General features: G+C 46.6%; 1 protein-coding gene across 1 annotated transcript; it reads right to left on the minus strand.

Annotated features, from left to right (window-relative positions):
- Positions 1 to 948: 948 nt before the first annotated feature.
- On the minus strand, positions 949 to 11,872 carry LOC114030771 (zinc finger protein 184-like). Its single transcript, XM_027845660.1, has 4 exons — positions 11,852 to 11,872; positions 10,922 to 11,048; positions 10,367 to 10,462; positions 949 to 4,128 (listed from the first exon to the last, which is right to left on the minus strand). Exons 1-4 carry the CDS (start codon positions 11,870 to 11,872, stop codon positions 2,612 to 2,614), a joined length of 1,761 nt encoding a protein of 586 aa, XP_027701461.1. The 3' UTR covers positions 949 to 2,611.
- Positions 11,873 to 16,870: the final 4,998 nt, after the last annotated feature.

The raw sequence follows: 16,870 nt of genomic DNA on the forward strand, positions 1-16,870 counted from the left end.
ACAAGCCAGAGTAACACCATACCTAGATCTGGCTTTTCCCATCTCTGACCAGTTACCCAACCCTATCTATTCACAATAATCTCTCACATCTGTCCTGACTTCTCTATGCCTACTTCTGCCACCCTACGACCCTAAGCCCTCACTATCATCTGTATGGACTATTGTAATAGACACATCTAGGCTCTGAGTTTGTCTTTTTTAGTTTCTCTTGGCTCCTATGTTGACATTTCAATGATTTTACTCAGGTAAGATTTCCTTAATAGGAATAATTGGAAGTCATCTATTGAGAACATATTCATAAAGTACACTACAAACCTTAAGGCACTAGGTAATGCCAACTATCATCACTATTCAAGCATTGATTAAGCATCTATGTGACAGACATTGTGCTAGGTCCTAGGGGTACAAAAAGGAAAGAGTCCTTTCCCTCAAGGAGCTTGTATTCCATTGAGAGAAGAGTATTCAGAATGAACACAAATTAGTATAATGTAGTTGTGGGAGCAAAGGCACTAATAATTGGGAAGATCAAGAAAGGCTCAACACAGAACATGATGCTTGAGCCAAGTCTGCTCAAAAGGAGCAGACTTCTATGGGGTGAAGGCGAGGAAAGGGCATTACAAGCATGGTCGACAGTCAGTGAGTGCAAAAGTAATGAGGTGGAAAGTAGAGCGTTGGGTCTAAAGGACAGCAAAGAGATGGATCTGGATGGACCCCAGGGTTTGCACCAGAAGATGCCTTTTCAATGGCTGCCTCCCATGCCTGGAATGCTTTTCTTCATCACCTCCACTTCCTGGATTCCCTGGCTTCCTTCAAATCTCACATTCCGTCAGAGGTCTTTCCCAATCCCCCTTCATGCTAGTGGCATTCCTCTAAGACTGCCTCCAATTTATATGTATGTATGTATGTATGTATGTAGTTGTCTACATGTTGTCTCCCCCATTAGAATGTGAACTCTTTGAGGATGTGGACCATGTTTTCTGCCTTTCTTTGTATCCCCAGCACTTTGCACAGTGCCTGGCACATATTGAGTACTTACCAAATGCCTATTGATTTGACCATAGAATGTGAAGAGAATAATATATGACGTTGGAAAGGTAATTTGGAGCCAGGTTGTAAAGGCTTTAAAAAATCAGAAGAGTTTAAACTATGCTAGAGGCAGTAAGAAGCCATTTTGGTATTGCCTGTGTTACTGAGTCAGGCCTTTTCAGAGGTTCCCCGCCTTTGCTTCTGACATGGATACCCATGCCTAGGGTTTTCTGTGAGCCCTAGCTGACAGGGATACCCATTTTCCATGTGGAAAATGAAGAAAAGAAGACTATGGGGCCATTCATCAGGGCAGTATAAATCTTAGGTCCTAGTCAGGGACTGGTGGGGGAATGTGCTATTTAAGGGAGTGGGAAAATGAATCAGCAAAGAAATCAAAGAAGCAGGTACAGATAAAGGAGGAAAATCAACATGGTGTAGTGGAAAGACTGATGGCCTTGACGTCAGGACCCCGGGATCTCAACAACTACGGTCTCAAAAGCAAGTAACCCTCTCAGTTTCCTGGTCTCTAGGATGCAACAACTATTACTTGTTCAGCCTACTTCAAAGGATTGTTGGATGTGGGGAGAAAAGCATTCTAAAAATCTTAAAGGTATCACTTAAATTCAAGTTGTTCTTATTAACCACAAGAGTGTGGCATTTTGGAATACAGAAGGGCACAGTGTAGCTGGAAGGAAAAGATGATGAACTACATCAAATACTATATAGACAAACAAGGGTGTATTGCAAAGGCCATCGTACTTAGGAAGTCAGAAGTCACCAGCGTCTCCTTGCTACAGATTGCACATTGACGGGTAGTGAGATAATGACGGTCCAGGAGTAGCTGTATGCCTACAGACAAGTCACTTAAACCCAAGTCACATTTTTCTCCACCTATAAAAAGGATCATAATGCCTGCCATCGTTTCTTCACAGGATTTTTGTGAGATTCAACTAAGATACGTTAATGTTGTTGTAAACTTTCCAGTGCTACGTAAATGCCATTTATTATTATTGGAAATCAGAAGAATTTTCAAGAGGTCTGGCAATGAAAAAAAGAGATAGGTTGGTGAATGGATGGATAGAGATTTTTTTGTTTTTGGGAAATCAGGATACCTAAAAATAAAGTTCAGAAGGGGCCAGTGGGAGAGGTTTAAGACGTAAAGAAAAATGGGAATGACTGCCAAAGTAATGCCCTGGACTAAAAAGGAACTGGTGGCATCAAGGCATAGGCAAAGGAATCAGCCTTTGGAAAGAAGAGGGAGAAGACTGCACTTGCCATGGTAACAGGAAGGAGGAAGTAGTTCAGAATTCTGGGCATTTGTGATGAGTGGACTAAATACAGGAAGTCCCTTCCATTTTTCTACAACTTTCTCAGTAATTTAAGAGTGCACAACAGTGTCTGCTATAAAGTGTGAGAGGACAAAGGAGGCGGCTTGGGACTTTTCGGGAGAGTGAAAAAAGTTTAGAGCAGCCACAGAGGGCAACTAGGCATGGATTCATTTCATCTATAGGGTTTTGCTTTAGTTTGACTTATCTAGTTTTCCGTAGTGTTTGCTCTGTGTGAACCCTTCTCACTTTCATCATATTCATAAGGACTTAACTTCATGAGGCTTCTCTCCAGTATGCATTCTGTGGTGTTGATTAAGTAGTTTCTCTGTGTGGAAGGCATTCTCATGCATGCTATATTCAGAAAGTTTCTCTCCAGTATGAATTTTCTGATGTCGAGTAAGCTGTGAGCTCCAGCAGAAGGCCTTCCCACATTCATTACATTCATAAGGTTTCTCTCCAGTATGAATTACCTTGTGCTGAGTAAGTTGTGAGCTCCTGCGGAAGGTTTTCCCACATACCTTACATTCATATGGTTTCTCTCCAGTATGAATTCTCTGGTGTTGTACTAGTCCAGTGCTCCTGTGGAAGGCCTTCCCACATTCATTACATTCAAAAGGTTTCCATCCAGTATGAATTCTTTGATGTTGTGTAAGTCCTGTATTTCTATGGAAGGCCTTCCCACATTGATTACATTCAAAAGGTTTCTCTCCTGTATGAATTACTTTATGTCGAATAAGTTGTGAGCTCTGGTGGAAAGCCTTCCCACACTCACTACATTCATATGGTTTCTCTCCAGTATGAATTATCTGATGTTGTGTAAGTTGTGACCTACGGCAGAAGGCCTTCCCACATTCACTACATTCATAAAGTTTCTCTCCAGTATGAATTCTCTGATGTTGATTAAGTTGTGAGCTCCGGCAGAAGGCCTTCCCACATTCGTTGCATTCATAAGGTTTCTCTCCAGTATGAATTTTCTGATGTTGTGTGAGGCCTGTGCTTCGGTGGAAGGCCTTCCCACATTCTTTACATTCATAAGGCTTCTCTCCTGTATGGATTCTCTGATGTACAGTAAGTTGTATTCTCTGGCGAAATGCCTTCCCACATTCATTACATTCATAAGGTTTCTCTCCACTGTGAATTCTCTGATGTTGAATAAGCCGTGAACACCAATGGAAGGCCTTCCCACAGTCATGACATTCATACAGTTTCTCTCCAGCATGAATCCTCTGATGTACAATAAGTTGTGAACTCCGGCTGAAGGTCTTTCCACATTCAACACATTCAAATGGATTCTCTCCTCTATGAACTGCTTGATGCTGAGTAAGTTCTGTGAAGTGGCAGAAAGTTTTCCCACATATGTGACATTCATAAAATTTCTCTCCACTATGAATCCTCTGACGTTCAGTAAGTCTTCTGCCTGAGCAGAAGGCCCTTTCACATTGATTAGGTCCACAGGGTTTCTCTCCAGTATGTATTCGCTGATGTTTAATAAAATGAGAACTCCATGGGAAGCTCTTGCCACATTCATTACATTCATAAGGTTTCTTCGCAATGTGAACTTTCTGACACTTACTAAGGTCTGAATTATAACTGATGAGTTTCCCACATTCATTAGATTTAGAAAATATCTTCTTTGAGCTGATTCGATTCTGTTTTCTTAGGTCTAGTCTAGAATGTTTATCTTCATTGCGCTCCTGCTTCCGTAACCTGGCTTTACATTCCCAGGCTTCTATGTCTGGAGCTGACTCGTCTGTGTCAGACCTATTCTTCCAACCTGAAAGAAAACATTTTAAAAATATAAATATCCTATCTCCCTGCTGAATGCATAGTCCTACCCTCTGTCTCCTCTCTTAAGAAAAACAATTGTTAGTCTTTACAGGAAGAACAAATAACAAGAAAACATATAATAATTATTATTACTACTAATTAATATTGTTACTTACAGTCATGTTCACATTATATATAGACATCACTTTGTACTTGTACTTTCATTCCTTCTATGTAGATGCCTGGAGGCTAATAAGAAGCTTTCACCTTCAAACTCACTATACCCTCAGTCATTATATTTCTCCAAAAGAGGAAACTGAGGCTTACCTTCATTTAGTGACTTTTTCAAGGTGACACTGTTAAGTGTCAAAGCCAGAGTGTGAATCAAGTCTTTTGACTCTGATTTATAACACCCTTTCCACTATCCCCCAGAGCCTCTCTACAAACAAGAGTGTAATAATTTTAAGCTCTTTTAAAGGGTTGAACCAGAACAAATGGATCCAAACTACAAGGAGTAAACTTTCAGCTCAACCTAAAGAATGAATATTATGACAAGAAGAGCTAAATTAAATGGGTTATTTAACAGAATGTTAGGGATACACCAGACCTTGGAAGTCACCTAGTCTAATCCCCTCCTTTCAGAGACTGAGGCTACAAAGACAAATAGCTTCCATCGAGTCGCAGCTGGTTCATAGAGGGGCTGAACTCTTCATTTCTGAACTCCCAGGGGTCAGAGAAATGGAAACATGGAACTACAGAGTTGGAAGGAATCTCAGGAACCACTGAGTCCAACTCCTAGCCCCAAAGGAAGATCCTCCCTACAATTCACCAAACAAACAGCCACCAAGCCTCTAAAGGAAACTCCCGGAAGACTAGGCTAACGGCTCCTTCCCAAGGCAACTTCTCACAAGCCGAAATGTGCATCTTGACAGCTTCCAGCCGCTGGTCCCGCCTCTGCCCTCTGGGCCAAACTCCACAAATACATCCCTTCTACTGTGACAGCCTTGCCGTATTGGAACACCGCCATCTTGGCTCCTGAGTCTTCTCTTCTCTGGGGTTAAATGCTCCTAGTGCCTTCAGCTCGAAGCTTTCCACTAGCCTGGCTGTCTTCCTTCGGACCCTCTCCAGTTTAGCAGCATCCTTCCTCAATTACAGGCAGAGTACAGAGAGATTATCACCTCCTTACTACTGCAAGACTTGCTCCTCCATGCTCCTTCGTGCCTAGCCCTGGCACAAGGAAAGACAAGAAAATCAAAGAAAACCCCCACCAGGATCAATAATTTTCATAGCTATAACTCCACAGCATGTGCAACCAGAGACTCCATTTTTTAAAAATGGATTTTCCACAAGTACTACATCAGGAAGTCTTCATTTTTGGGTGTCATGGACCTCTTTGGCAGTCTAGTGAAACAGATGGATCTTTCCTCAGAATAATGTTTTTTAATACATAAGATCCCAAAGGAAACCAAGTATATTGAAACAGCGGTCAACATACTAAAAACACAAACACACACACACACACACACACACACACACACACACACACACACATTCATAGACCCCAAATTAAAAATCCCTGGACAACATGAATGCCTAGAAAAATGAAGCAAGAAGGTGAAGATTAAATTAAGACTCCTGAGGAAAGAAGTGAGAAGAGACTAATTATCTCAGAAGAGAAAGTGATCAACCTGATCCAATCTAAAAACCAGAACAGACCACTCAGAAAACAAAGCTCCACAAGATAGCAAGAAATATTAGAATAAAATCAAAAGATTACAAAAATAGAAGAAAATATAAGAGATAAGTTCAGAAACAATTGGCCTGGGAAACAAGTCAGAAAGATAATTTAAGAAGCATTAGACTCCCTGAAATCATAATCAATCAAAAAGCCTGAACACTCTATTTCAAGAAATCATAAATGAAAACTTCCCAGATCTATCAGAACCAGATGAGGGCAAAGTAACAATGGAAAGAACCCACCTATCACATCCTGAAAGTTCTACAAGCCAAAGATCCTACATAAAGCAAGCTTCCAGAAGGAAGCAGTTCCAGCTCCAAGGGTCCACAGCCAGGGTCACGTAAGACTTAGCAGCATCAACTATAAACAATAGGAGAGCATGAAATACAATATTACAAAATCAAGAGATAGGCTTAAAATTTATCCTGCAGAGCTGAGTATAATCCCACAGGAAAAAAAAAAAAACCTTTAATGGAATAAATGACTTTCAAGCGTTTCTGATGAAGAGCCCAAAGCTGAGTAGGAACTCTGAAAGACAAACACAAGAGTCAAGAGAAAGCTGGGGTTTTGGTGAGGATCAGATGAGAAAATATTTGTAAAAGTGTTTAGCACAATGCCTGATATATAGTAGACACTATATAAATGCTTATTTTCTTCCCTTCCCTAGAAGGCAAGTGTATTTGAGAAATTGCAAGGTACTGCATAATGCCGAAGTACTAATATTCTGATCAGGGGAGAACAAGTGTCCTTCAAATAGGATAAAGAAAGGCCCAAGGGATAGACTGGTTCTGTTCTAAGGGCAAAAGGAAAGTCATAGTGTAAAAAGGAGGAGGAAAGGTTATGGGTGATGACAAGGTCAACCCGCTGTAGTAGGACAGTGCGGGTCATAAGAATCGAGGAGGCTGGTGCTTGGGTGGATGTCAACACGCATAGTGAAATCCCTAATGAACTCTAAGAGCAGGGGCTGGACTAGAGAGGGAGACTATGCTAAGTACCCAACTCTTTGAGAACAAGAAGAGGGTGACACAGGTGGGAGCTGAGGGAGGGGTAACTTGCCATCAGGATTCAGATACGATGATACCTCTGGAAGGACCAGAGGCTGCTGGGGGATGGCAGAAGGGGCGAGGTCAGGAGCAGCCTATCCCCCTCCGGGGACCATGACCGAAGGGCATGAGAGAAGCTGCGTCCAGTACTGTAGAAGGTGCCCAGGACACTGTATCTCCTGTGGGCAGAGATGGAAGGAGAATTTTGGGTTTAGGGATAGTCTGGGGCTTCAGAGGGCACATGGCTGGGGAGGGGTGAGGGGGAGGGAAAGGAGGGGGGATGGGCATAATGACCATCAATAATAACAAGAACTAACCTTTATAAGCCACCTTGAGGTGTACAAGATGCTTCAAGTATATGGTGTCCACACTGCATTTGATCTTCACAATAACCCTGCGACATAGGTGCTATTATTATACCCATTTTACAGAGGGGGAAACTGAGGCTGAGGACTGTTAAATAACTAATTAACTGCTAGTGAGTGCCTGAGGCAGGACTCAACCTCAGGTCTTCCCTGCTTTAGTGGTGAATGGGGAAGAGGAAGTGGGGAATGAGCAGAAAGACATTTTTCCTCTACAGAGGCTTTGAATCTGAATTCCTGAGACTCTGAAAGGAACCTCAGAATTCCAGAGTTTGGCATTGAGAAGGAGAGGAGGCCAGGTAAAGAATGACATGAATCATAGTTCTGAGGAAAGCAGCTCAAAGGGGTCAGAGGAAGGATACAAGCAAGAAAAATGCATCAAATTCTACAGGCGGGAGGGATGGGAAACCTTTAACAGTGAAATTCTGGGGACACACAGGAGAAAAGTAGATAACTCTGATTACTTCCAACAACCGAGTGTTTGCACGAGTAAAATCAGGGGAGCTAAAATTAAGGAGTGAAGTGGAAAATACATAGAATCCCCCCCCTCAGCCCTTCCCGCAAGAGGCATGTAGCCAAAGAGAATGAAGAATTTTCCAAAGAATTACAAACTGTACTTGACCAGAGGTTTCAAATCACTAATAAGAGAAATGAAAACAAATACAACTCTAGGCTTCTACCTCCCATTCTGCAAACTAATTAAGCTAGTCAAAGATAGAACCATCACTGTCGGAGTTTGTGGGAAGACAGGCACCGTGAGGGATGCATTGCTAATGAAGCTGTGAATTGATTTCATTTGTTCTGCATTCCAATTTCAAATTATGCCAGAAAAGTGACAGATCACAGATACCCAAAGACCCCAAAATCTCCCTCAGTCACGCACTTCAAGCAAGTCACGTGGAAACAAAGGTCTACAGAGACCAAAACATCCACAACTATGTTCTCCATGGCAGCAAAGAAATGGAACAAGTGGGTGCCTGCTTATCCTCTGGACAAGGGCTGAAAAAACCAGGGGAAGCAAATGCAATGGAAAATTACTGTGCTGTTACAAAAGAGGAAAGAACTTTAGAGAAGCTTGGGAAGATCTTTGTGAACTGATGCAGATAGAAACAAGCAGAACCAAAGAATAACAAGCACAAAGACTCCAACGGTGTAAATGAAAAGATGGCCACAAGTTCCAGGAACTGAGAAGGCGAGGATGACCCCACAGAACAGAAAATTCAATCCATCTTCGGCCTCCCAGTAGAGCAGAGAAAGCCGAGGCCCAACGCTGCGGACACTGACAGCTGCAGCTAGGACAATGGATATTTGGGCTTGTTTCCTTGGTCGCAATGGAGGGTTCGATCTGGAGCGCAGGAAGTAGGAGTGACTGTGATGGAAAGACAAAAATCACGCATCAAATTTTTTGCTTAAAGAATGAAATCCTGATGCCACAGAGGGAAGCGATTCCAAAAAGAGGGAACAATGGGATGTCCGCAGAAAGTGATGCGGCTGCAGGAGCGCCCCCCACATTGATACTGAAGGCTGGAGCAAGGATGGATGGATGAATGCGGCGTGGTCCTGTGGGAGCAGTGTCGGGGGACAGCAGAAAGGGTTTGCTTGATTCTTAGTCATCTGGAGGGAAAGAAGGGGGTCAAAGAGGGGATAGGACGATGGAGAGAAGGCAGAGCACCTCAAATGTGATCTTCCTTCTGTTTTTAGAAATGTTTTCCCTACCGAGGAGAATGATCTTTGGGCTGGACCAGAGAGAACAAAAGTGACTGCCAAAGATAAGTAAGGGGCAGGTGGTCAGAAAGCACTCAAGCTACCCTTGGTGGATTCATCACCCGGCCCAGAAAAATGACATCCTTAGGTCCTAGAAGAAATGGAGGATGGTACTGCTGGGCCACTGTCAGTAATATCTGAAAGACTGTAGACAGGACCACAGGACTAGAGAAGGACTAGCCTTGAACTACAGGCTGGTGAGCTTAGATTTCAATTTCTTGGAAAATTCTGTGACTACAAGGAAATGGAAGGACCGTGAGAAGGAAAAGGGCTGTTTGTTAACAAGCGAATAGGGATTCTAAAGGGCACAATGGGAAGAGAAAGTCAGAAGGATAGGGACCTAGGGATAGTAGATGATGATATGGATGACGGTAGGACTATAATGGAGGGAGACAAAGGAGGGGTCAAAGGTTAAGGGAGCTTTCGATTAGGCAGCCCCAGACTCCAAACAAATCTCCAAGGGGAAGGTACGCCGGACATGAGACGGTCCTTTCCTCCTTGGCAGGTTAGAGCGGCTCCACTCCAGGCCTCAGTTAAGATGCTGATCTGATTTGAGGTGGAAGGGCGGGGGCTGAGGTTCGGACCTGGATGTAGGCAGGAGGCCTAAAGTCTGGGCCCACTCTGGTTATGAGGCAGTAGATTTACTCATCCTTTCTGGCTCCCAGGGAAAGCTCTGCCCACAGTCCCAGGTCAGATGCTGACTGAATCGTCACCCCATTAGGAGGATAATGGAGGGGACCAATCTCAAGTCTTAGCACGGGCCAGAAAGTCTGATGATAAAAGGTGAGAAGTGGTGATCAGATGGCAAGAAGGCATGGATGGAGCACTGCACTCTCCTTCACACAATGTAGGCTCCAGCCAAAGGAGCTATGGGTCTCTGCCCAGGATTTCTCCATGCTAGAATGCTCCTTCTCCAGAGGGCCACATCACACACAAGGCTTTTCCTGACCTCCCCACTTCTTAATGCCCTCTCCCCACCCAAGATTCCTTCGTATGTTTGCCAGCTACTTATTTGTATAAGCACTGTGTCCCAATCCCTCCCCTCTACCAGGAGAGCAGGGACTGTTCTGTGTCTGGGCCTAGTTCAGTGCCAGATACTTGGTAGGTATTTAGTAAATGTCTGCTGAATTAAAATCTCTCCCCTACAAGCAAACATCTTCCCCTAACGGCAGAAGAGAATGTGAGTGGAGCGATGTCTGGGCATTGATTTGTCGAGGTGCAGATGAGCCTTCCCAGGCCCTCCTTCCAAGGCCCAGGGGCTTTGACAAAGATCCTCCTGCCAGCATTGGTAAAGCAGATGTTTTACATTGCCTTGTCTCCCTCATTCCATGCACTCACCTCGAAGGCTGCTTCCTGAGTCTTCTCTCTCTGGCATCCAAAGCGCTTCCCCTTGGTCCACCTGGCCACGAACACCTGGCTTGGACACTGCCAGTCCTGCTCGTTGGAAACGAGAAAATGCTAGGGACAGAGAACCTACTAACAATTCGATCCCGGTCCCTGTCTCTTCAGGGAAAAGTGGACATGCTATCTGTGGAGGATGCTCTTTGAAGTGTTTCTGGGAAGTCTGATGGTGACAGGGAAACTGTGATTTTGGGCTCAGAAAGATGAGGAGTTGATGTGATCCCTTCTCTGCTAAGATGGGCCTCTTGCCTGTCTTCACATGCCTTCCCTGGGATGTTAGGGGAGAAATGGGACCAGGAAAAATAGAGAGTGGGGAAAGTACATGAGCAAGTCTCTTTTACCTGGGAACAGGTAACAAGAGGCTGTGTCCCCCGGCCACAAAAAGGTCGGCCATCTCTGCTAAGTAATAATCACTGCAGCCCTGAGGCGCCCAGAGCATCTGCTCGGGATCCCCTGGGCAGACCGTGAGTCCAGGGAGAAAGCTGTCATTACCAAGGCAGACCAGGGTCCTGTAGTTCTCCAGCATCACGTCCTTGTACAATTCCTTCTGAGAAGGGGCCAGGCATGCCCATTCTTCCCAGGTGAAGTCCACAGCCACATCCTGGAACGTCACTGCCTCCTAAAACACCAAAGATACTTGTGCTAGCCCCGGGGCCATCCTCTGCGTGCCTGGCAGGGGACGTGGGTGCGGGCGGAGGAGTATGCTCCAAGTCTGACATTTATTGACTCTCTTCTAGGTGGCGAGGTGCCACGTTCTGTTCTAAGACTCATCTCGTTCAGTCCTTTCAGTCGTGTTCCACCCTTCTGGGCCCGTTTGGGCTACGTCTTCCTGGTGCCCATCACAGCTTCCTGAGTTGTAATGCAGCCTCGGACGCTCACTAGGTGTGTGACCCTGGGCGAGTCACTTAATCCAGTTTGCCTCAGTTTCCTCATCTGTAAAACGAGCTGGAGAAGGCCATGGCAAACCGCTCGGGCGTCTCTGCCAAGAAACCCCAGCAGGGGTCACGAAGCGTGGGACAGCCTGAAAGGACTGAACTCTCCCGGTGTGTGGGAGCGCTCTTCGTGAAGGAGGCCTGTGCCCGGTGCTTCTAGCTGGCTTCTTCCCCATCAGGCTGAGCTCCCAGAGGGCTTCGCGGGCTTTCCAGAGCGAGCACCTGGGGGCACGGCGGAGGACCCGGGGTCGGCCTCCTAGCCCCGCTTTGGGCGCAGGGAGCCTCCAGCCAACGCGAGCCGACGCCCGGGGGCCGGCGTGCCCGGCGTGCCCGGCGTGCCCGGCGTGCCCGGCCTCCTAGACTGGCTCGGCGCCTGGCGCGCAGAGCAGCAGGGAACCGAGCCCAGGGCTCTTTGGCCCCGCCCCCTAGCTCTCGGCCCACGTGACCCGGCCCCCGGCCCTCCGGCCCCGCCCCCAGGGCCCGCGCTCACCTGCCTGGCCGCTGGGGCCATGTCACCCTCGCTCATCCCCCTCGCTGGCTCCCGAGGCGCCTCTGACCCGAAGTTCACCCGGGACGGCCTGGGGCGGGACCGCGACTCCTCGCGGATTGGTTCACCCTGCGCCCCTCCCCCCGGGGCCGACCTATGACAGCGTCCTTTAGTGAAAGGGGGGGGGTGGTGCGAGTCTCGGACTGCGCATGCGCGGCTCTCTGGGCTAGGGATAAGGCTTCGGGGGCCGACCTATGACAGCGTCCTTTAGTGAAAGGGGGGGGTGGTGCGAGTCTCGGACTGCGCATGCGCGGCTCTCTGGGCTAGGGATAAGGCTTCGGGCCGAGGGGACCCTGGACCGCAGGCGCGAGGAGGCGAAGCCGCCCTGGAAATGACCCCCTCCGCCGCCCCTCCCACACCCACAGAGACGTCGCGTGGCCTTCTGGGAAACAGAGTCCGCCGGACTTGGGAACTGCGCAAGCGCGGGAGTGACGTCCGCATTGAGGCCTCCCCCGCCCCCAACGGGGGGGTGCCCGCATGGCCTGTCGGGAAATAGAGTCCGTAGGACTCGGCCGCCCTCCGGCCCAACCCCCCCTCCCAGCCATCTCCCCCGTCTCCCCATCAGCTCAATTTGAAACTCTCTTGTTCGTCGTTCAAAGCCCTCAAGGGCCTTTCCTCTCCCCCACCCCCACCCCCAGCTCTCCATGAACGCCCTCGCACCCGGGACCCCGGCCTCCCGGGTGCTCCTGCCATTAGACCCTCAATCTCCCGACCCCGGGCATTTGCCCGGGCTGCCCCCCGGGCCGAGACCCTCCCTCCCGGCCAGAGCGCCGCCTCCTCCCTCTAGAAGGGGACCCCATCGTTAATCCGGAAGGCAGGCCGACTGGGGAGCCCCAGGTTTATTGCAAAGTAAAATTAAACCTCGCTTTGTGTTTGAAGTCCGTTTGCACGGTAGGGGGAGGGGCCTCTGGTCGGACCCACGTCCTCGTCCGCCTGTCCTCCCTGTCCGCCTGTCCACCCTGTCCTCCCTGTCCGCCTGTCCTCCCTGTCCGCCTGTCCTCCCTGTCCGCCTGTCCTCCCTGTCCGCCTGTCCTCCCTCCGGGGCGAGGCATTCTGGCGTTAACTGAAGCGGGGCGGGGGCGGGCAGGAAGACTCCCCAGAATCGTGTCTTTCGATGCACAAAATGAAATGCATAGGATTACGAAGGAGCCCAGTCACTGAAATGAAGATGCATTTTTATCTCATCCGAGCACGTTTTCCTAGAGCCTGCAAACATGAGGTTCTAATGTAACTTGCTCACACCTTGTATGGGTAGCCCAAGTCCCAAAGCCCCTATGTACATATGGCACTCTCTTCATTGGTGCCAATCCGTGCCCCATGCCCGTGAGGGGTGGGACAGGATATAGCAAGAATGGGAGAGAAGCCTGCAGCCTCTTCTTTCTTTTTACTCTTTGAGTCTGCTCAAGTCTCTTGAGTCCCTTGGGGCTCTGCAGCCACCCTGGGTCCTTCTGGCTTCCGTCTTGGAGAGACAAGGTGGATGGTGCCAACCGCCCTTTGGTGCTGAAGGGAAGATAAGACTGGGAAGAGACTGAGCTGAGAGGAGCTGGCAGCCTCCACCACGTGCTGTCCCCGTGCTGGCCGCAGGAGGGACTTCAGAGAGATTTTACCTTTCTCTCAGGTAAGCTGAGTTACCTGGCCCCCAGTGGGACAGCTCCTTCACTCTGCTGTCTGGTGTATATTTTCCTATGTTTTCTCTGGTTTCTGTTTTGCTATCAACTTCAATTAGTTTCTTTGCTAATTGCTTTATATGTTCGTTGTGGAACTAGTCTTTCATAGGAAGAGAGTCAAGCCTTGACTGGAAGTCTCCTCCATTAATAAACAGCAATCAGAAGTTTAATTTGAAAGTGAAAACTGAAGAGGGAGGGGGGTTTTGGGGTGCTCTTAGATGCACAGAGTCACCCCAAGATCGTGGGAAAAAGCCCAAATCACAGCGCGGATCTGCCTGAATTAATTCAACTCAGATCTTCTTCCAGCCAGAGAAAAAGTTTGTTAAAGATAAGCATATAGGCCAGACTCCAAAGAAACCCACACATCAGTGGTCTAAATAGGGTTCAAGGCGGTCAGGGGACGCTCACAAGGACGAGCAGGGTGAGGCACTCTAGAAAGCTCAGCGCCGAGTGGGGGCTGGGGCTAGGGTGGTCAGGCCAGGTGACGCCCTTAGGATTGGCGGCATGAGGGGTCTCAGCTTCTAAGCTTGAGAACAGCTCAGCCTCAGAATGGGGGAAAGGTGAGCCTTAAGTACAGACTGAGGGAGGGGCCATCCAGTTTGGAGTGAGGGGAGGAGGGGTCCAAGGAGTGGCCAAGCAGTTTGGGATGAGGGGAGGAGGGGTCTAGGGAGATCTGGATGGGGGTGGCCAGAAAGCTGGGACAAACTGAACACTGACGCCTAGCTAGGATTAAGGGTGGGAATGGCCAGGAAGGCAAAACAATGGGAGAGCCAGTTGATGGGGGAGGTGGACCATTTGGAAAAGGGTCCAGGTGAGAATTCCCCTTTGGAATGTCTGCCTGATTTGAACAGACAATGAGAATAGATAACGAAGGGAGCTGGGAGGGGAAGTTTGCTTTCAAAGGGAAATAAGGCAGTTTCTAAAACTTGAAGGGTTTCCTGGGACCGTAAACCAAACTGAAGCCAGGTTCTTTTTGTCAAAGAGAGATAAGTGAGTCTACAAGGAATCTAAAAAGTTGTAAGGTTTTTCTGGGAATTGTAGGCAAACCTTCAAAAACTATATCCCCTGGACTAGCAGTATTTAAGGGAGTGGATAGATCTACTTCTAGTCCAGTAGCCCCGCTCTTTGAGGAGAACAGAGTGGCCAAGCTTTTGGCTCTAATCCCCTGCTTTCCCTCCTGGCAGGATTGAAAGTCTTCCCTGGAGATGGGTCGGGGGAGAAGAGATTAGAAATGTCCCCTCTGCCTCCCTTTGAGCCACACAATGCTCCATGCTACACATGAGGGAACTACTACATACAGTATTATAATCTTATTTCTGAAAGAAGATGCAGGAGACAGGAATCCATATAGTCAGTGGTGTCATGGAATGTTTACATGTTTTATTTCTTTCAGATTGGGAAACCAGACCTGAAAACAAGGAGTTAAGTCCAATGCTGAACATATTTCTGGAAGAATCTTCCTGGGGAAAACTCAGAAAGGATAGTCTTTGTGTCTTAAGGTTGAGGGAAGCCCCAGAATGTGATACCAGCTGAAAGAGTTGGTACAGTCATGAGGAGAAACATTCCAGCCAAGTAAAAATCACCCAGAGGAAACTTTCCAGTAAGGTGAAAGGCCATGAATATAATAAGAATGGCGGAAGCTTTGGTGTAAAGTCAGTCCTTTCAGAATAGACAATTTCCAAGGAAAAGGAGGGTAGGAAATAATTTTGTAATCAGTTAGACCTTATTTATGTAATCATAGATTAAATATTGGTAAGAAACCTTATGAATGTAATGAACATGGGAAAACTTTCCTTGGGTTGACAGAATTTACCCACCATCAGAGAATTCATCCTGGAGAGAAACCTTTTGCAAAGAGGCAAGATCTAGAATATCAAGGTGAATTATGCAAAGAGATAGGGATGAAAGAGGACCCACCAATTCTTTAGGATTAAGTTATTTAGTTTCTAATTAAGTTTTAATCTTTGCTTCAAAGGTCCTTAATTAAATGTAATTTTTATTGCATTATTGTAAGCAAAAGATTCATTTAACATTTCTACTTTTTTGTATTTGTTTGTGATGGTTTTATACCCTAATAGAGGGTCAATTTTTGTAATGATGCCATGCACAGATGAGATATAATTATGTTCCTTTCTATTCCTATTCAATATTCTCCAGAAGTCTATCATATATAATTTTTCTAAGATTTCATTTGGTCCTTCATATCTTGTTGTTGTTGTTATTAAGTTTATCTAGGTCTGAGAATAGTAAATTGAGGTCCTCCACTATTAGTTTTGCTGTCTATTTCTCCCTGAAACTCATCGGACTTTTCCATCAACAATTTATATGCTATACCATTTGGTGCATATATGTAAAGTATTGACATTAATTCACCTTTAAGTGAAATATCGTTTCCCTGTTAATCCCTTAATGAGGTCTGTTTTTGCTGTTATTCTCTCTGAGAGCATGATTGCTACCTCTGCCTTTTTTTATTTCAACTTAAGCACATTTAGGGTTAGGGATCTGTTCCAGACCCTTCAGTCCTTTTTGAGGTTCTACCCCAATACTGCTTTTCTCACCCTTTCGTTGACTATGAGGGCTACTCCATTTCTTCTAAGGGATTCTTGCCCACAGTAGTATGTGTAGTGATCCTCTGAATTAAAGTCACCCATTCCCGTCCAGTTAAGTTCACTTACACCCAAGATGTCAGTGTTTAATCTTTCCATCTCCTGTTTGACCACATCCAGCTGACCTTGGTTCAGAGATCTTACATTCCAGGTTCTTATGCAATGTTGATCTTCACAGCATCAGATTTTGCTTTCCTCACCAGATGCATCCAAAGCTGAGCTTCTTTTCAGCTTTGATCCAGTCACTTCATTAGTACTGGAGCTACTTGTCCTCCGCTCTTTCCCCAGCAACGTCTCGGACACCTTCTGACCTAAAACGCTCTTCTTCCCATGTCATCTCTTGTATCATTTTTGTACTGTCCATGGATTTTTCATGGCAAAGATACTGGAGCAGTTTGACATTTCCTTCTCTAGTGGATCACCTTTTGTCAGAACTGTCCACTCTGACCTGTTTATCTTGGATAACCCTGCACAGCATAGCTCGTAGTTTCATTGAGCTATGCAAGTCCCTCTCCCACAACAAGTCAGTGATCCAGTAGGATCTGAGAATTCCCCAGAAGAGCAAGCTGGTTTTCAAAGAGGCAGAGGAATTAGAGACCAAATTGCCAACATTCACTGCATTATGGAGAAGGCAAGAGAGTTCCAGAAAATATCTACTTCTGCTTCATTGACTCCACTAAAGCTTTTGA

The sequence above is a fragment of the Vombatus ursinus genome, unplaced genomic scaffold, assembly GCF_900497805.2.
Source record: "Vombatus ursinus unplaced genomic scaffold, bare-nosed wombat genome assembly UNPS02015012.1, whole genome shotgun sequence".
Classification (NCBI taxonomy): Eukaryota; Metazoa; Chordata; class Mammalia; order Diprotodontia; family Vombatidae; genus Vombatus; species Vombatus ursinus.

Excerpts from the sequence above, each read along its gene's own strand:
- LOC114030771 (XM_027845660.1), bottom strand. The coding sequence starts at position 11,872 with ATGGCCCCAGCGGCCAGGCAG. Across the intron at positions 11,049-11,851 it reads TGGCCCCAGCGGCCAGGCAG|GAGGCAGTGACGTTCCAGGA; the intron begins GTGAGCGCGGGC and ends TTGGTGTTTTAG. Across the intron at positions 10,463-10,921 it reads CAGGACCCTGGTCTGCCTTG|GACTGGCAGTGTCCAAGCCA; the intron begins GTAATGACAGCT and ends TCCAACGAGCAG.